At 43.2% G+C, this 20,413-nt stretch overlaps 1 protein-coding gene across 1 annotated transcript in view; it reads left to right on the forward strand.

Annotated features, from left to right (window-relative positions):
- The window catches only part of PIEZO2 (piezo type mechanosensitive ion channel component 2), a 1,150,823-nt gene that overhangs the window by 819,433 nt on the left and 310,977 nt on the right, over positions 1 to 20,413 (forward strand). The window contains exon 21 of the mRNA XM_086964934.1: positions 19,120 to 19,248. Coding sequence (XP_086821060.1) covers positions 19,120 to 19,248 — 129 coding nt within the window. The remainder of the gene's footprint in view (positions 1 to 19,119; positions 19,249 to 20,413) is intronic.

Consider the following 20,413-nt stretch of genomic DNA (forward strand, 5'->3'; position numbering starts at 1 on the left):
TGGCTCTAATTTTACGCTCTTGTTTGCTGAATGTTGTTATCAGCCTCGGCGTATCTTTGTCTTTTTCTGACTCTGTGCCCCCCTCAGATTCTCTCTGTATGGGCAATAGTTCTTCTCGTGTTTTGTTATTAGCTCTGCTGACAGCTGTGTTGAGCATTTCCTGCGTGTATCCTCTAGCACGAAGTCTTGTTAAGCTTTCATCTCTGCACTTTTCATACTCTTCAGGGGAACTGCAAATTCGCTTTAGTCGTAATACCTCACCATAGGGTATACTGGCTATCAGATGCTTAGGATGTGCGCTAGACGCATGAAGGATTGCGTTCCCTGCTGTTGACTTTCTGTAGGCAGTTGTTACCAATTTCTTATCAATCACCAATACTTGCACATCAAGAAATTCAATTTTAGAGGTGCTCAGGTGCGAAGTAAAAAATAAATTGTAGTTATTTACATTGATTTTATCTACAAATTCCATGGCACTCAAACTGTCTCCTTTCCAAATAACAAAAACATCGTCTATAAAACGAAGCCATAAACAAATCCTGTTTTCCATTTCATATTGAAACTGGCCCATGAGGACCTGCTTCTCCCAGAACCCCACGTGTAAACACGCATAGCTCGGGGAAAAGCAGGCCCCCATAGCTACTCCTCTTTTTTGTCTGTAGTAGTCCTTACCAAAAACAAAATAATTATTGTCAAGACACCATTTGATTAGTGACATTATCATTTTGTTGTGTAGCACGTACTCAGCAGGACGAGTTTTAAGAAAGTATTCAACACCTTTCAAACCTTGTTCATGGTTGATGCTTGTGTATAACGACTCTATGTCTAGAGTCAACAACAGCATTTCCTCTGTCCAATTAAAATTATTGATCCGGGATAGAAAGTCCCCAGTGTCTTTCAGGTATGATGGCATTTCTTTAACTAAGTCTTGTAAAAAGTAGTCTATATATTGGCCTATATGCTCTGTCATACTTCCAATAGCTGATATTATAGGCCTGCCAGGTATGGGGACTTTTTATTTGTGCAATTTAGGTAGCAAATATAGAAAGGGCATCACAGGATGGGCATTTGTATAAGAATTTGAATTCCTCATTTGTTATTAAACCACCTGATTTCCATTTTTGTAGTTCTTTTTTAATACTTTCCTTTGCCTTGTTATATGCTTTTAGCGTCGTTTTCTCGTAACAGTCAACATTTTCCAGTTGCCGCTTAGCTTCAGCATCATATTCTACTTTGCTCCATAGCACAATGTTTCCTCCCTTATCTGATTTCTTTATTATGACACTTGGGTCTTGTCTGATTTTTTCTATTAAGTTGTTATATTCAACTTGATGCTGGTTTGGACCATGTCTGTCACGATTGGTTTGACAGTGAAGTTTTTTGATTTCCTCGGTGATGCGGTCATGAAAAACGTCAATTGCGTCCTTTGGCATGAGGGGGACGAATGTTGATTTGGGCTTGAAGGGGCTTTCTCCCGCACCCTTTTGGAGCAAATCCAGTTCTCTTAGTTGTCCTTGAGTCGATATTTGAGAGTTATTTTCCTCTTCATTGTTTAACTCATGCAATGCCCATAATGTTGGTACTTCAGAGGCTAGCAAATTTGACCCAGCCATAGTTTGTGTTTTTGTTTTTTTGTCCTCCCAAACACTTTTCATGGCAAAAAATTTCTTTAATTTCAATTTCCTTATGAATTTGAAAATGTCTATCCGAGTGGTTGCATAATTGAAATCTGTATTCGGACAATAATTCAAGCCCAATGCTAACAACTGCTCTTCAGCTTTCGTTAGAGACATGGTTGTGAGGTTTATAACGGTTTGTCTGTCAGTTAATTCTTTTTGCGCCAATAGTTTTTCTTCTTTTTGGGCTTCCCGCTTGCGTTTCCTCCTGCTTGAGCGCCTGATTGTGTTGCGTCTTTGCCGACCTGATTTCTGTCGTTGCGAGGTCTCAGGGTTTTTAACCTCGCTTCCACCAAAAAATCGACTTCTTATTCTAAACTGAAGACCATACTATCTGTGTCTCTGCTGTTATTTTCACTCCCATCCTCACTGGAGCCACTAGATAGTGATTCAGAGCCGGTTGTAACCTCATCTTCAGTTGCATTTTCCGTTACATTGGAAGCGCCCGTTTGTAACGTGTTAGGTTTTATGCTTCCCTTTTCTTTCCCCTTGCGTAAATTGTCGTATTTTTTGGAGAAAGTGTATATTCTCCCTCTTTGATAGTCCTCTAGGTCTCTTGCGAATTTGTGTACCTTTCTTGCTATGATTTTATCCTCATGCTTTTTTAGACGTTCTTTTATTTCAATTCTTTTTGACGTTATCCAGTCCTGTTTGTCAGATTTATTGAGTTCTGTTTCTATTTTTTCAATTTCTGTTATTAAAGCCAGGCGGTCTATATCTGCGTATTTAATTAGAAGATGAATTAAATTCATTGATGCCTGTAGATTCAATTCTCCCCATTCACGCAGCATTGCCGGATTTGGCTTCTCAAAGCTTGGGGCCAGGAGTATTCTTAGACCACGTGGGACCCTTCCTGCCTCAGCATATTTGGTGAGGGATTTATGCTCCCACCACTTGGTTATCTCAGCCCTCATTTTTTTCTCCAGATTCTTCAATAAAGTATTGATGTTTCCATCATTCTCCTCACTCGGTTTACTCGTGTTTCTGCCTGCAGTACTTGCTTTGCCGACATTGTCAAAGAACGCGTCCGCGTTCGCCTCTCTTTCTCTCACTGCGTCACTCAGCATTGTTTAGCCTTTACTGCAGCTGCAAGCTGCTAATTAAGCCGGCAATTTGTATTTGATTTTTGCACTTCGGCTTACGTTCGCGAGCAAAACTTCCGTTTTCCTTTCCTCATTAATCGCCGCTTCTTGCCCCGTCCTGCAAATAGCTCTACGCTTATCAGCTCCACTCACCGGGCATACGAGAACAGCTTCCGCGGGTCCTCCGACTCTAGCTTCCGCGTCCTCGATACTCGGCTCGATGCGTTGCTGCAGCTCGCTAGCAGGGGGTTCAACCAGCCAACATTTTCCCATGGGATTCGCGCAGAGTCTTGGCTGAGGGCGGAAACCAACTTTCAGGGAGGGGTCCAACAAACAGAGGCAGCCAAAAACCTCCGTATTTGATATCCTTGCAATCTCTGTTCACCACGGCGTTTCACACCAAACAGAAAGGAGGACCCCAAAGCGGCAAATGAATTTCAAGTGGGAAGATTTATTTGCTCTCACGAAATGGTATTTCAGGCATGACGCGTTTCGGTTAACTGGTAACCTTGATCACATAGCGACACTGCAGTTAGTTACATCTTTAAATACACATTTTTTTCAAGCATAGTGGTCATGTGACATTAAACAGTGAAGAGATACTTTTGTTGACATCATGTCCTTATACATCAGTAGTGACCAGCTTATGCATTGTAAATAGGCTTTAACCGTTAATGTTGGATATGTATATCTTTTGCTGCATAAATGCAATAAATAACTAAAAACCATCTATTTGTTCATTTAATTCTAAGTTTCACTATATTGTTAGCAGCATTATAGATTAAGCGAAAAACTATAGTGAGATTTCCAGCATAAATGCCTGGGAATATTTTGTGCAATATGACGCAAAGGTTATGTAAACAACTCATAATTAAGATTTCACATGATTATAAATATGGAATAAAAAGTATGGAGCTAAAACATATCGGCATAAATGCCTGAAACCTCTGTGTGCAAAATTACGCTTTTTAGTGCAAATTGTATATTTGTGCAAATACTGCAACTAGATAAATTAGTTAACTTGATTAATACACAACCAACAAATTTGAATTTAAACAGAGCCCATATATACAATGCAAACTGTCTTACTTGATTCCATATGGGCTAAGAATTGGGTTACATGGCATTGAAAAATCCAAGCCTGGAAATCCAACACCACCCCCCCTAAAAAGCTCATATGTTCTAAAATCCATTGAGTCAACAAAAAGTGCATAGTGCTGTGCGAACATGAAAAAATACGTGTAGTGGTTAAAAGATGAGAAATGAGAGGTTACTAATTGACATATAAAAATTGTTCAAATAATTACCAATACAGTTTTAGTTTAGATGTCATTCCAGATCTACTACAGAAACGTGTGCATATCTTCAGTGGTGTTCAATCCATTAGGAGACTTACTATTAAGATTAAGAATATATTTAGTCTCCAGCTGCCTTAGCATGCTTTCTCTATCCCCACCTCTTTTCGGAATAGGCACTGCGTCAATGACGTAATAGGACAGACACTTGATGTTTTTGTCGTGTGTCACTTTAAAGTGCCTAGCTACTGGGTAGGTGGGGTCGCTGTTGATGATTGCTCTAATATGTTGTAGTATTCTCACGTGCACCGGTTTTATAGTGCTCCCCACATACCTTAGGCCGCAGGTGCACGTGAGAATATACACAGCGAATTCTGTGCGGCAGTCAAAGTTCCCCTTTATTTTCAACTCTTTTTTGCTAAAGGGAGTACTGTATTTACTGGTATTAACACCAATGGTACACGCTCGACATGTGGAGCATTTGAAAAAACCTTGTTTTACTGGCATCCAAGTTGGAGCAGATACCCTGGTTCCTGATGGTTGTGTTAGCTGGACAGCCATATTTTTACATCTCCTGAAAGTCACCTGTGGTTTATTAGGGAGGTCTTCTTTCAGGATGCTGTCAGTCAACACAATGGGCCAATTTCTATTTAGTATGGCTCTAATTTTACGCTCTTGTTTGCTGAATGTTGTTATCAGCCTCGGCGTATCTTTGTCTTTTTCTGACTCTGTGCCCCCCTCAGATTCTCTCTGTATGGGCAATAGTTCTTCTCGTGTTTTGTTATTAGCTCTGCTGACAGCTGTGTTGAGCATTTCCTGTGTGTATCCTCTAGCACGAAGTCTTGTTAGGCTTTCATCTCTGCACTTTTCATACTCTTCAGGGGAACTGCAAATTCGCTTTAGTCGTAATACCTCACCATAGGGTATACTGGCTATCAGATGCTTAGGATGTGCGCTAGACGCATGAAGGATTGCGTTCCCTGCTGTTGACTTTCTGTAGGCAGTTGTTACCAATTTGTTATCAATCACCAATACTTGCACATCAAGAAACTCAATTTTAGAGGTGCTCAGGTGCGAAGTAAAAAATAAATTGTAGTTATTTACATTGATTTTATCTACAAATTCCATGGCACTCAGACTGTCTCCTTTCCAAATAACAAAAACATTGTCTATAAAACGAAGCCATAAACAAATCCTGTTTTCCATTTCATATTGAAACTGGCCCATGAGGACCTGCTTCTCCCAGAACCCCACGTGTAAACACGCATAGCTCGGGGAAAAGCAGGCCCCCATAGCTACTCCTCTTTTTTGTCTGTAGTAGTCCTTACCAAAAACAAAATAATTATTGTCAAGACACCATTTGATTAGTGACATTATCATTTTGTTGTGTAGCACGTACTCAGCAGGACGAGTTTTAAGAAAGTATTCAACACCTTTCAAACCTTGTTCATGGTTGATGCTTGTGTATAACGACTCTATGTCTAGAGTCAACAACAGCATTTCCTCTGTCCAATTAAAATTATTGATCCGGGATAGAAAGTCCCCAGTGTCTTTCAGGTATGATGGCATTTCTTTAACTAAGTCTTGTAAAAAGTAGTCTATATATTGGCCTATATGCTCTGTCATACTTCCAATAGCTGATATATATATCTATTTATAGGTGATCAAGGCCGCTTGGACGGCCGAAACGCGTCTTGACTTGTACAGGAAAATAAAGTAATGCTGGCACAACAAGTTGGTCCACGCCCGTGATTCCGCGCTTAAGCGGTGTTTTGTTGCGAGGTATTGCAGATATAGATATATATATATATATGAACAAAATCTTCTAACAGCACACTCCCGCTGTGGAAAAGAAGACACGGACCCAAAGGCTGCAGTGAAGGAGATTTATTAAAACCTCACAGGTTACGCGTTTCGAGCAACTTGTGCTCTTGGTCACACACCGCGCACCTGGTCAGCAACAAATTTATACACATTTTTTTAACGTGATGCTCCACCTCTTCTGTGAGTCACATGGTGTATAAACATAAAAAACACACTCTTGTAGTTTTTATCTACGTGCACACCACTAACAAAATATAAAAATAGTGAGTAGGGCACTAAAACAAAATAGCTGCATGAATGCAAGAACTTTGATATACAACATAATGTACATAAGTAATATGAGGTCCTGGATCTGATAGATGGAGAAAACAAGTTAATCTAATTTGGGTTCAATGAAGTATTTACATGTAAAAAAAAAAATATATATATATATATACTATCTATATATATTATTTTGTACAAATATCAAAATATGTATATATATACACATCATCTGTCTATTTACAATCCTATATACATATTTACAAATGAAAACTCCATAGATCACTGCATTAACAATCAGGACCTTTCCTAGAATCAATGATCCATAAGAGAATGAATTTAATCATGACTAGGGTAATGTACATTACAAGTGCCTTAACTCATAAACCACTACCTACAGTGATTCCTACCAAAAGGAATTATTTATAGTGAAAAACAAAAGAAGAAAAAGAATCCTAGTTGATTATAATCACTCAACAATCAACATTATTTACAGTAAAGTTTGTACAGGGAGATAATTATTTACAGGGAGCTTTTCAAATCAAGAACCATATAATTATAGAGTCTTAAATGAAATTCTGCTGGGTGCACATCAGCGCAGTAAGGATTTTCTTAACAAGTGCCAATTCAGAGTTCAGCAGGACCTTGAGAAGAAAATGAAAGACCACATGTGAATACCCTCAAGTTCTTGAGGAAAGAATATATAAACAGATAAACAGGTACATGATGGTAAAATGCACACTCACAACAAATGATGTAAATCCTCAGTGGTGTTTAACCCGTTCGGGTATTTGCTGTCTAGTAGTATTATATACTCGGTTTCTTTTTTCCTCAGCAATCTTTCTCTGTCGCCACCTCTGGCGAGGGGCGCTACCACATCAATGACATAGTAAGATAGATTAGACAAGTCATTGTTATGTGTGGACTTGAAGTGGCGTGCCACCGGGTAAGTACTGTCACTGTTGACTATCGCTCGTAAGTGCTGCAAGATCCTGACGTGCACTTGCAGCTTGGTACTGCCCACATAACGAAGGCCACATGTGCACGTCAGGACATATATTGCGAACTCACTATGACAGTTGTAATAACCCTGAATAGCTTTCCTGATGGAACTGAACGGAGTAAGATAGTGCGAGGTGTTAACACCGAATTTGCACGCCCTGCAAGAGGAACATTTAAAGAAACCTTTCTGTTTGAGCCAGGCACTGCCACTGCCCAGCTCAGGGCTATTCTTAACTAGACAGTTATGCATACTGGGCGCCCTTTTATAGGTTATAGTCGGGGCACTGGGGAGCATATTACTCAAAAGACTGTCTGTCTGGAGGATGGGCCAGTGCTTCCTAACAATGGACCTTATTTGTCTCTCCTGTTTGCTGAATGTTAGAATTAGGCGAGGGGCAGAGTTGTCAGACTCTAAGTCTTCACTTTCAGATGTAAAAAGTGCTTCCCTAGGTTTGTCTCGGCAACGTCTAAGGGCACTATTCAGAGTATTTTCTTTATAGCCTCTCGCTCTAAGTCTGTTGATGGTATTTTGAGCCTCCTGCTCAAATATTTCTGGAGTGCTGCTAATTCTTTTTACACGCAGCAACTCGCCGTATGGAATATTTGCAATTACGTGCTGTGGGTGTTTGCTACTGGCGTGCAGTATACTATTGCCAGCCGTAGGTTTACGATATAATGATGTGATAATAGTATTCCTGTCAATGGTTACATGGACGTCAAGGAAATCTGCTTGAACCTTGCTAATGTTGGCCGTAAAGAAAAGATTGTCATTGTTTTCATTAAGTGCACCAACAAAGGAGCGAGCACTCTCCTCATCTCCCTCCCAAATGCAGAACACATCATCAATAAACCGTTTCCAGTATTTGACATTTAGAAATCCAGGTGTTGCGATGAGACCGCGCTCCTCCCACCAGCCCACGTGTAAACACGCGTAGCTGGGGGAAAAGCACGATCCCATCGCAACACCCCGGACCTGTCTCCATACATTTTTAGCAAACATGAAGTAGTTATTGTGTAGGCACCAATGAACCAATTCGCATAACATCTTGTTGTGTGCATAATATTCACATGATCGCAAACCAAGATAGTGTTTGATGGCATCCAAACCTTTGGAGTGATCTATTGAAGTGTACAATGACTCGATGTCTAATGTTAATAAACACCAATTGTCTTGCCATTGGATAGAATTCAATTTGTTTAAAAAGTCCCCTGTATCTTTCAGATAGCTGGGTAAGTCTTTCACAATGTCCTGCAGAAAATAATCAATATATCGTGAGATATTCTCTCCAACGCTATTGATGGCTGCTATGATAGGGCGGCCAGGTGTAGGAATTTTCTGCTTGTGTATTTTAGGGATCAAATACAAAATTGGTATCACAGGATGTTCAATGTGAAGATAGTCAAATTCAGTTTGTGAAATCAAATTATTTCTTTTGAATGAGATAAGCATTTTCTTCAAATTATCTTTGGCTTTTTTATATGCCATCCCATTAGATCTTTCATAACATAAGGGGTCATTAAGCTGTCTCATGGCTTCCGCCGTGTATTCATCCTTTTTCCACAAGACAATATTACCCCCTTTGTCAGATTTGTTTATGGCCACTTCCTGATTTTGACTTAATTTTTTCATTAGTGTATTGTATTGAATGATCCTGGCATTGTTCTTATGTGTTTGTGCCTGCACAGTGCGGTTTAACTTTTTCAGATCTTCGATGACACACTCATGATATATGTCTACCGCGTCTTTTGGCATGACAGGCATAAACTTGCTTACCGGCTTAAAAGGACTTTCTCCAGCTCCTTTTTGGCATATATCCACATTCATCAGTTCACTCTGAGTATTCGGAACAACTCCATCGTATGATGTTGATTCAACAGCCTCCCCTAGATCACACAGGGTGAGCAGAAGCCTTGCATCTCGTGCTGCTGGGGCTGCGACGGTTGTTACTGTGTCCGTAATCCTTTGGGCATTACTTTCCTTGTGCTTGGACACAGTCTTTGAAGAAAAAAACTTTTTAAGTTTTAATTTACGGATAAACTTGAACACATCCGCTCTGGTATGAGTGTAATTAAATGAACTTTCGGGACAGAAATTCAGTCCATATATAGAGAGAGAGAGAGAGAGAGAGAGAGAGAGAGAGAGAGAGAGAGAGAGAGAGAGAGAGAGAGAGAGAGAGAGAGAGAGACAGAGAGAGAGAGAGAGAGAGATAGAGATATAGACTGGAAAAAAACAAGGTTGATAGGGACGTTATATTTAGGCTTAGATTCCACTGGCACACAGCCATAGAAATTCAGCAGTTAAAGTTACCTGAGCTAAATATAACCTATACCCCAGCAATGCACTGCTTATGACCTCACATATTACATCACTCATGACATGGTCAGAGACATCACTATTGACATCTCAAATGTAATCACTGATGACATCATCCAGTGAGTGTAGTATTTCAAAAACGTTTCTGAGACTTAATGATATATCCTAAGAAACTGCATAAGTTAAATTATTATTCTTATTGTGCTACTAATGAGTGATACTGTTTCTAATATATGTCATCTGAGTGGCTCTGTGACTGTATCAGTGTAGGAGTTGGTGTCTGAGTTGTTTTATAGGTGGGTGAATGGCTGTATGGGTGCATGAGTAGGTTTGTGAGTAGCTGTATGGGTGAGTGAGTGTCTGTGTGAGTGACTGTGTTGGTGAGTGAGTAGGTGTATGAATGGCTGGAACGGTGAGTGAGTGGCTGTGTGAGTAGCTGTATGGGTGTATATGTGTGTGTGAGTGGCTGTATTGGTGACTAAGTTGCTGTGTGAGTGCCTCTATGGGTGATGAGTCTGTGTATGAGTGGCTATATGGGTCTCTGAGTGGCTGTGTGAATGGCTCTATGGGTGAATGACTGGGTATGTTTGTGGGTACGTGGTTTTGTGGAAAAGTAAATGGATGAGTCAGGGATTGTATTGGTGAATAGGTATCTGTTGGCTGTATTGGTGAGTGAGTGGCTGTATGAATGAGTCACTGGTTGTGTGATTAGGTATGGGCGTGTAAGTGTCTTAATGGTATGTGAGTGGCTCTATGGGTCAGTGAGTGGTTATGTGAGTAGTTTAATAGGTGTATGAGTAGCTGTATGGGTCTGTGAGTGGGTGTGTGAGTGGTGGTATGGGCCAGTGACTGGATGTGTGAGAGCTGTATGGGTCTATGAGTAGGTGTGTGAATGTTGTTGTTGTAATACTTTATTCAATAGATTTATCATAAAAGCAGGTACATATCCTATCTATTACAACAATGGATTACATGGAATAAAATACAACCGATAAAACCCTTAAACAAGCTTATTTACAATAAAAAGAACAAGGTAATTTAAAGTGCATCAGTGTATATAAACCATTCAGTTTCATCAACATGACCACAATCATCTAGGCAAAATTGTTTTTTTAAATAGTGGTACGAATTAGCCAAGCCCTACCCAAGAACTTTGCAACCCCACAGATCATGGAAAGGGACGATGTGTCGGATGTAAGGATACGTAGGGCTGTCTTGTATTGTCTTACTCCGAGTTCTTTGCAGACTTGTGTTAGCCATTTTCTTCTAACATCCCTATATGCATTACATGCAAACAAAAAATGTGGTAGGGACTCCCTAGGGCAAGAACAGCCCAGACAGGTGGCTAGCTCTACCCTGGGCCTCTTCCATCTCTATGTAAAATCGTTTAATGGGAGAGTCCCGTATCTCATTTTTAAAAAGAGAGTTCTATCTTTTGGTACTTGTATGAAGTCCAAGAAAGGTTCCAGGTTCCTGGTGGGCTTATGCTCTAGAAATGTATTTGTTAGAGACCCCACTTGGTGCTACGTAAGTCCTCTGTCTGAACCCACTCCCAATATATTTGCTTCATAATGCCTTTGGGGGGGGTGTTTGGGCCATCCAAGCATCTTCCAGACCCAGGTCTATGAGCAGCTACCTTATATTGTTCAACCACTTGATTTTCTTAGGTGTTCAATTTGATTAGTTCGTCCAATACTAAAGCATAGTTCGCCAATTCGGGTGTCCACCTTAGGCTCACCCAAAATAGTAATGGACGGAGGCGAGCTATGTCCCTTATTGAATGTTTTTCTAAATCATGAAAGAGGGGTTTTAAGGGTGTTGAAAGGGGAAGGGACACCAAATCTCTCATGAACCTATTTTCTGCTTTGGTCAGTTCCGTGGTGTTTTGAAACCCCCATATTTCTGAACCATACATAGCGGAAGCCAATGCTTTCCCTTCGTATACCGCAACAGCAGGGGCTATAGGTTTGCTGATTGAGATTTGTTGGTTTCTCAATATAGCCCCAGATGCTCTTTTAAGATTTAGAAGCATTTTGGTCACATGAGAGTCCCACTTCATTCTGTTATGATGCCTGATGCCTAGATAATCAAACGCCTCCACTACCTCTAATGGAGATCCATCTAGTGTAATATTAATCCTTCTTGGTTTTCTGGCTGTTGTCAATACCATCAGCTTAGTTTTAGAGGTATTAATAAGCAAACCCCGGGAGTCACAAAACAGTTTAAAACTATCCAGCAATTTCTGTAACCCCATAGGGGTTTTCGCCATCAGCAGGGTATCATCTGCGAAAAGAAGGGTAGGTGTTCTCTCGCCCGCCAGGACCGGGGCATCGGCCGGGCTCTCCCTCAAATGAGCTACCAACCCATTTAAAAAGAGAGAGAACAGGGTCGGTGCCATTACACAGCCCTTGGGGACCCCCCTATTCACAGGAACCCTGCAAGTCAACTGTCCCTGGCTCCCCCATCTGATTTTAGCAAAATTCTCCTCATGGAGCTTTTTGACAAAATCAAGGAGGTGGTGTGGGAAGGGAAGCCCATGTCATTTAGAACCTGCCATAGTCTTGCCCGAGGAACCAAGTCGAAGGCGGTTTTCAGGTCAATGAAGGCCAAGTATAAACTTCCTTTCTCGATGGACACAGTTTTCCAGTAAACCGCAAAGAGTCTGAAGACCTGGTCCATCGTGCCCAACCTTTCCCTGAAACCCACCTGAAAGTGAGTCAATATGTTCCCCGCATCAATCCAAGCCCCTATTGTGTGAATGTCTATATGAGTAACTTTGTAAGTAGTTTTATAGGTGTGTGAGACACTGTGTGAATGGATTTGTGAGTTCAATCAATCATAGTTTTTTTAGCGTAGCTTCTCACCCGTGAGGGTCTCAAAGACTTTAGGGGGGCTGCTGATCCATCTGGGTTTAGTCAAAGAGTCAGTTCCTGAGATCCTTCCTGAATTGGGTCAGCGACAGGGATTGCCTGAAATGAAGGAGCTGGGTGTTCCAGGTCTTAGTGACGAGGTAGGAGAATGATCTTCCTCCAGTTCTTCACTTGTGGATCCGAGAGAGGGAGGCAAGGTCCAGTTCGGCGGAACGTAGGTGTCAGTCGGAACTTGAAATGCGAGGCTGTGGTTCAGATATGCTTGTCCAGTGTTGTGGAGGGCTTTGTAGGCATAAGGGAGGAGCTTGAAGGTGATTCTTTTGTCAACTGGGAGCCAGTGAAATTCATGAAGGTGTTTGGTTATGTGGCTGTGGTGGGGTGTGAAGGGCCAATCTGGCTGTGGCGTTTTGAATGCTGTGTAGTCTCCTGAGGAGTTTCTGGGTGATTTTGGCGTAGAGTGTGTTGCCATAGTCGAGCCTACCGGTGATGAGTGTGTGGGTGACCGTCTTTCTTGCTTCAGTGGGTATCCATCTGAAAGTCTTTTGAAGCAAGTGTAGTGTGTGGAAGCATGAGGAGGATACGGCGTTGATCTGGCAGTTCATTGTGAGCGAGGACTCCAGTATGATTCAGAGGTTGCATGCGTGGTCTGTGGAGGTGGGTGGGTTTCCCAGTGCAGTAACCCACCAGGAGTCAGCCCAGGCACAGAGGGTGGGTCCCAAGATGAGTACTTCAGTCTTGTCTGAGTTGAATTTGAGGCAGCTGTCCTTCATCCAGGAAGCAACAACCTTCATCTCTTTGTGAAAGTTGATTCTGGTGAGCAAGGGTTCGTTGGTGAGCGATAAGATCAGCTGGGTGTCATCAGCGTAGGAGACGATGTTAAGTCCATGGTTTCTTACGATGGCAGCAAGGGGAGCAATTCAGACATTGAAGAATGTGGGGCTCAGGGAGGAGCCCTGGGGCACTCCGCAGCTGATATGTGTAGGTTCGGAGTGAAACGGGGTAGTCTGACTCGTTGAGTTTGACCAGAGAGGAAGGAGTGGATCCAATCCAGGGTCTTGCCACGGATACCAACGTCATGGAGTCTCATGATTAGGGTGCGGTGTGAGACTGTAATGAAGGTGGGCGAGAGGTCCAGCAGGATTAGAGCTGCCGTTTCATCCCTTTTGCGGAGGGCATGGATGTCGTTGGTGGCGGCGAGGAATGTGGTCTTGTGCTGTGATTGCTTTGGAAGCTGGATTGGGAGATGTCCAGGATGTGGTTTACTTCAATAAATTCAGAGTTGGGCGTTGATGGCCTTCTCTGCAACCTTTGCTGGGAAGGGGAGCAAGGAGATGGGTCAGAGGTTTTTGATGTCTGTCTGGTCGGGAGATGGCTTTTTCAGCAGGGGATTGATCTCGGGGTGTTTCCAATCTTTAGGGAAGGTGGTGTCCTCGATGGAGCAGTTGATAGTATGCTGGAGTTCAGGGGCGATGGAGGTGGCTGCTCTGTAAAATATTGGTGCGGGCAGGGGTCCGATAGGGCTCCAGAGCGGATGCTGTTAATGGTCTTGAATGTGTGAGTGGGGTCCTGTTGGGCAGCATATGTTAGGGTTTGGTGTGGTTGGGTGGAGTGGTGTCGGGCTCAGTGGCAGGGTCTTGGGACTCGAATCGGTCGTAGATCAGTCTGATCTTGAGGTGGAAGTAGATGCTGAGTTTGTTGTAAAGGACTTGGGAGGGGGACCTCTGTGGTCTCCCTGCTGGGTCTAGCAAACTCCTTGACGATGACAAAGAGTTCTTTACTATAGTGTGCTTTGGTATAGACTCTGTCTTAAAGGGTCATTTTCTTTGTGTATTTGAGATGGAGGTGGTGTGTGTGCTGGTGGTGTTTTTGCAGGCTGTGTTAGTTTCTGGGGTTTTGTTGTTCCTCCATCTCTTCTTGAGTCAACTGCAGATGCTTCTGGAGTTGCAGAGGTCAGGAGTGAACCAACTTGCTTTCTTGGTGTGTGGTTTGCTGGGGGCCTTCTTGAGGGGAGTTGGTGCAGTTGGGGATCTATGGTGGAGGTTGCAGGCTGAGGTTTGGCATCTGCTGTGGTCGGCAGTGAGGTGGTGCTGAGAAAGGTGGGTAGATGTTCCTCTGTGATCTTGTTCCAGCTGCGATGCAGGATGGAGGGTGTGATGGTGTATGGTGGGCGGGTTGAAGGTGAAATTTTGCAGTGGTGGTCAGTCCAGTGAAGCTCGTGGAGTGGTCATAGGTGATGTACCTGCTGGCAGTGAAGATTGGGTTTTCCCCGCTGCGTGGATTTGCATGGTGACTAGCTGCTTCAGTTCTATGTTGGTGAGGTTTTCCAGATGGGAAGCGGTGTTCTGGTCATGGGAGTTGTCCATGTCATAGATTAGGATGTAGTTGGTTGAATTGAGGGCCTGGGGTGAAATGACGACGATGATAGTGTTGGTGGAAGGCAGACGGGGACCAGGGAGCCTGTAGAAGACGGTTCTGCAGAGGGTGGTGTTGGGGTTGATTTGGAACTGAAGGTGTTCTATGGTTGTTGTAGAGTCATCTGAGTGGGTGGTCAGGTGGAGGTTGTCCTTGTGGACACTGAGAATGCTCCTCTTGGTCAGTCAGTGGGGTCCTTGTGGGTGATTTTGTATCCGTCGGGGTGGCAGTGGCAATGTCGGGTCTTGAGCTGGGGTTGGTTAAGGTTTCCGTGAGGAAGGCGATGTCTGGCATGATGGAGTCAATGTGGTCCCAGATTTCTGTGGCATGTTTGTGGAGGGAGCGCATGTTGAGGAGGATACAGTTGAGCCGGTTGGATGCGCTGTTGGTCGGCTGAGCAACAAGAGGAGCTGGAGTGTTGGCATGTATGAAGGTACTTGGGTGTCTTTTGAAGCCTCGAGATAGCAGTTGGCATGACATCCTGTGTTGAGGGCAAGAAGGGTGCAGGCGACGTATCATTGGAGGGTCGGAGAAGTAGGGTCAATGGCACTGGGCTCTGTCCAGGTGCAGATGGGCAGAGACAGGCTTGCCCCTGCTATTAAGTAGTGCTGTGGGGGCTGGAGAGCTGGGATGGAGGAAATGCAGAAAGGGTCACTGGAGGCGGTTGGGGCTGCCGGCGATCACAGAGGTGAGGACCATGGAAAAAGAGAAAAAAGGCAAAAGGAAAAAAGGTGAATAAAGGCAAGAAGCAGAATCAGGCAAAAAAGCTGAAATAAAGGTAGAAAGCAGAAAAAGCAAAAAGAAGGACATAGGGGCAGCCCAGCAGCTGAGCAGTGATGATCTACCACTAGGGATGAGGCACAGGCAGGAGCCTGTGGGTGGGGGAGGGCCTCAAACTCCTGACCAGCGGGGCACCAGCAGCAACGGGGGCAGCTACCAGGTGGAGTAGCAAGTCCACTAGAAGGTCAGTGGGTGTGAGTGGCTGTATGGGTCTGTGGTTGGGTTTGGTATGGCTGTATGAGTCTGTGAGTGGGTGTGTGAATAGCCGTATAGGTCTCTGAGTGGGTGTGTGAGTGTCTGAATTGTCTGTGAATGGCTGTGTCACTCTCTGAGTGGGTCTGTGAGTATCTGTCAGTATCTAATTGGGTCTGTGAGTGGGTGTATGAATGTCTCAGTTAGTCTGTGAGTGTGTGAATAATTGCTTGAGAGTGTCCGTTAGTCGATTGATGTGTCTCTGACTGGTTGAGGGACTGGGCGCATGTATGCCTCTTTGGATTTAGAAGTGGATACATAAGTCTCTCGGTGTATGAGTGATTGGGTGTGTGCATCTCTGAGTGGGTGAGGGACTAGGTGCATATGTGTCTCAGTGGGTCTGTGAGTGGGTGCCTAAGTGGCTGAGAGGATATGTCAGTGGATGTGTGAATATCTGAGTGGCCTTCTGACAGGCTGCATGACTGTCTGAATGAGCCTGTGAGTGGGTGTAGTGGAGTCTGAGTGGGACTGTGAGCAGGTTTATCAGTCTGTGACAGAGCCTGTGACTGGGTGCATGACTGTTGCAGTGAGTCTGTGAGTATGTGCCTGACTGTACGAGTGCCTCAATGAGTGCATGTGTAAGTCTCTGAGTGATCCTGTGAGTGGGTGCATGAGTCTCCCAGTGGCTCTTTCAGTGGGTCCATTAGTGTTTGAGTGGGTCTGTGACTCGATTTATGTGTGTTTGAGGGTGTCTCTGAGTTGATTCATAACTGTCTGAGAGGATCTGTGAGGGGTTGTATCAGTCTCTGAGTGGGCATGTGAGTATTTAAATAGGTCTGTAAGTGAGTGTGTGATTCTCTGAGTGAGTGTGTGAGTGGGTGTAAGAGTGGGAGTAGGTCTCTATATGGGTGTGTAAGTGTCTGACTGAGTGCATAAGGAGGTGTATGACTCTTTAACTGGGCCTCTGATTTAATGTGTTAGACTCTGAGTGGGTCTATGAGTGTGTTTGTGAGCCTCTGAGTGCATCTGTGAGAGGGTGCATGTGTTTCTGAATTGGTCTGTGAGTGTGTGCATGAGTGTCTGAATATTTCTGTGAGTGTGTGTGTGAGTTTAGGAGAGCCTCTGTGTGTGAGTGCATGAGTTTCTGATTAGGTCTGTGAGTGGTTGCATGAGTGTCTGAGTGTGTCTCCGAGTGGGTGTGTGAGTGCATGAGTAGTTCTGTAAGTGGGTGAGTGAGTGACTGAGTGGGTCAGTGAGTCTGTGTGTATGTGTCTGAGTGAGTCATTGAGTGTCTGAGTGGGTCAGTGAGTATGCACATGAGTCTTTGAGTGGGACTGTGAGTGGGTGTGAGTATCACATTGGGTCTGTGAGTGGATGTGAAAGTGTCTGAGTGTATCTGTGTGAAGTGCATTTGTGTCTGATTTGGTCTGTGAGTGGGTGCATGAGTCTCTGAGTGGGACTGTGAGTGGGTGTGAGTGTCTAATGCAGTCTTTAAGTGGTTGCATGATTGTATGTGTGGGTCTCTGAGTTGATGTGATAGCATCTGAGTTGGTGTGTGTCATCTGAGTAGATCATTGAGTGTGTGCATGAGTCTCTGAGTGGGACTGTGAGTGAGTGTGATAGTGTCTGGATGGGTCTGTGACAGGTACTTGAGTGTCTGAGTGGATCAGTGAGTGTGTGAATGAGTCTCTGAGTGGATGTGTAAGTGTCTGTGAGTGGTTGCATGAGTCTCTGAGTTGGTCTGTAAGTGCTTGAATGAGTGTCTGATTGGGTCTGTGAGTGGATGCATGAGTTTTTGATTGGGTCTGAGAGTGTGTGTGTGTGTGAGTGTCTGAGTGGGTAAATGAGTGTGTGTATCAGTTTCTGAATGGATTTGTGAGTGGGTGCATGAGTGTCTGAGTGGGTCAGTGAGTGTGTGCATGAGACAGGTGGCCAAAGCAGTTGTTAACATAACAGCATCACTCTTGTCCAGGGCATTTGATTTCATATTCATTGTAAGATGCCAACATTTAAGCTTATAGAGTAAATGTGGAGTGAATAAAATCAAAGTAATTTTGGGTGGTACATAATATAACATACGATGCATCTGCTACCATGCCCTTCGAGTTACATAGTTTTCTAGGGATGTGAGGGGAGCAAACTGATACAAGGGTGGTAGTGCCATCAGTGACATTGGTACTCATTCTACAGACAATTCGCTTTTAAGGCTGGAATACATGAGGTTAGAGGCTTAGAAGCTGGTAGGTTTGTGGACAGAATGTTCCCTTGGAAATGTCCTAATTGAATAAAAAAAACAGAATTGTGCGCTCCCTGTGGTAACTAGGCCGTAATAACGAGATTAGGATCAACAGAGCAATGTGTTGGAACAGGGAAGAAATGGTTGCACCTTTACATCAAGTATTCTGGTAAAGTATTGCGAATAGCTGAAAATAAAATGGTTAGTTGTTTGAAAAGGACTTGGTGTTTGTCTTATAGTCCACCAGTCTTGTGTTGGTTGTGGTTCTGTGTCAGGGGAGGTTAAAGATGATTTGCATGCCAGCTTTTAGATATCTAAGGGAAGGATAAGTATTGGAATAAGGAGTTTGTTAAAGCATCAACTGTGTTTATGTGGAGGTACCGGTTCATATATATTTATGTTGATTATTTAGGGCCTGGCTATGGCACACTCTAAAATATATTGCAAATGAAGATCTCACCAAAGTTGTGGTGAAGAAGATACAAATGCAAGTACAATTGTAATTCTTAGATTTGAGTGCAATTTAACACAAGGGAGTAGAGTGTCATCCAATATCTGATTTCTGACAGACAGTCTGAGGCTGAAGGCTAGGAAAGCAAGAACTGTGAAAGTATTTTACATCTAGCTGGTGTAGAAGAAGTCACGTGAGGAGATAAAGTCACCCAAAGGAGTGGTGCAGAGGGAGAAGATTCAGGGTTCGGTTTAAGGGGATGCCATCTGATGAAGGAGTGGGAAGGGGAGTGAAGATGTATGAAGGGACCACCAAAAGACACTAAAAGGGAAGGGTACAAATGAGTTTAATGCGAAGCCAGTGGTGCAGGGAGACATGAGTGTGGTTACCTAGGTGGGCTGAAGGTCCATTCTGAATACCACGTAGATATTGAGAAGATGGAGGCTAGGTGGTTGTGCTAGGTTTGTGCTCTAGGCTCTAACTCTGCACGGCCCTCTTTTTGGACCAAAATATGATACAAACAATTGCTCCAGAAAGAGTTCAGGAACCTAAAGCTGAGACAATATTGATAATAGACTACACTTTTAGTGTTTGAATGGTCAACATTAAACACAAAATGTACTAGAATTAAACATTTAGAAATTAGGTGTTTTGGTGAGACAGTTTCAGATAATGAATGCATCACTACCAATGTTCTAACCATCAAATGTTCCTTTTATTGTAGCCCTTAGAAAATCAAACCAACGTGGCAAACAGGACCGAGCTGATGACATCAATTCTCTACAGTGCTCCTGTTGATCCTTCGGGCTGGGTTGGATTAAAGAAATCATCTCCTCTGCTTGCATACTTGAGGGTAACATGCTAATGAATTGGAGCAAGACTTTAACATGCCATTGATCTGATTGCCATCTACTATCCCATTAAATATGGAGCATGAGAAGTAGGGACAAGCAATTGTCATTGAGAAACACTTTTAAATTGGTTACTTTACTTATATGTGTTGCCCATGTCTTGCATTTTCCGCAGGGCAGCAACATAGAAGCTGCAAAATGGTTTGCTTTTTCATAATGACGAAAGCCACCGTGCCTGTCGTTCATTACAATTATTTGGCCATGTTTGTCTGAATTCTTTGATTGGAAACACCATCAAGCACAATCTTATAATCTGCTGTCTGCAGGCCTTGTTCAGGGATTTTTGTAAATTGTATGGTTTAAGCAACGAGTTACATGAGTCACTTGTAAGAGTCACTTATTAACTCAATTATTAAATCAGCATCGCTGGATTGCATGGATTATGCACATTCTGCAGCGTGAGAGGTGAGCATTAGGTGGGTTTCAACGTTGGGCTTCAGAGCTGCATTTGACACGTTATTTCCCCAGGCAGTGACCATGTCTAAGTCTCAGATTCAAATGAAAAAATAGTCTGTGACAAGCCTCTTCCTTCTAGTTGAATTGTTTGTAAGAGATATTTAAATCGAAGCTGCTTTTGCATTTTCAACTTGATAGCAATATTTAAGGAAGGCAGCTTTACATGCTAAATCCTGATAGCACAAGGCAAATTCCATCTAAATCTGAGTTATGCGTGCAGGTGGAGGAAGATTTAAGGTTTTCCTGTAAACCTTGCACTGGATCTAATGAACTATCATCTTATTAGTTTATATGTTTACAATATTTTTAAAGCTCCCTGTAACTCCACCTTACTTTGATCTACTATGACGAAGTCATCAGCATACTGGAGGGTTTTGACCTTTCATGGTCCTGTCCTAGGTGGAAATGTCCTGGACATTGGCAGTGCTTCACCAATAGCTGCTGTACAAAGGCTATGTACTAAGGGAGCCAAGACACACCCCTGCTTAAGTCCTATGTTTGTTTTATGTGGTCTGACAACTTAGAACCTTTGCTGACTTTCACTCAGCGAACAATAAAATGATAAGCTTTCAGCAAAGTGGGAGGATCCTCCATTGCAAAAACGTGACCCATATGTTATGACTGTCTACTCCGTCAAATGCAGCCGGGTTA

This window comes from Lissotriton vulgaris, chromosome 4_1 (assembly GCF_964263255.1).
Source record: "Lissotriton vulgaris chromosome 4_1, aLisVul1.2, whole genome shotgun sequence".
NCBI lineage: Eukaryota > Metazoa > Chordata > Amphibia > Caudata > Salamandridae > Lissotriton > Lissotriton vulgaris.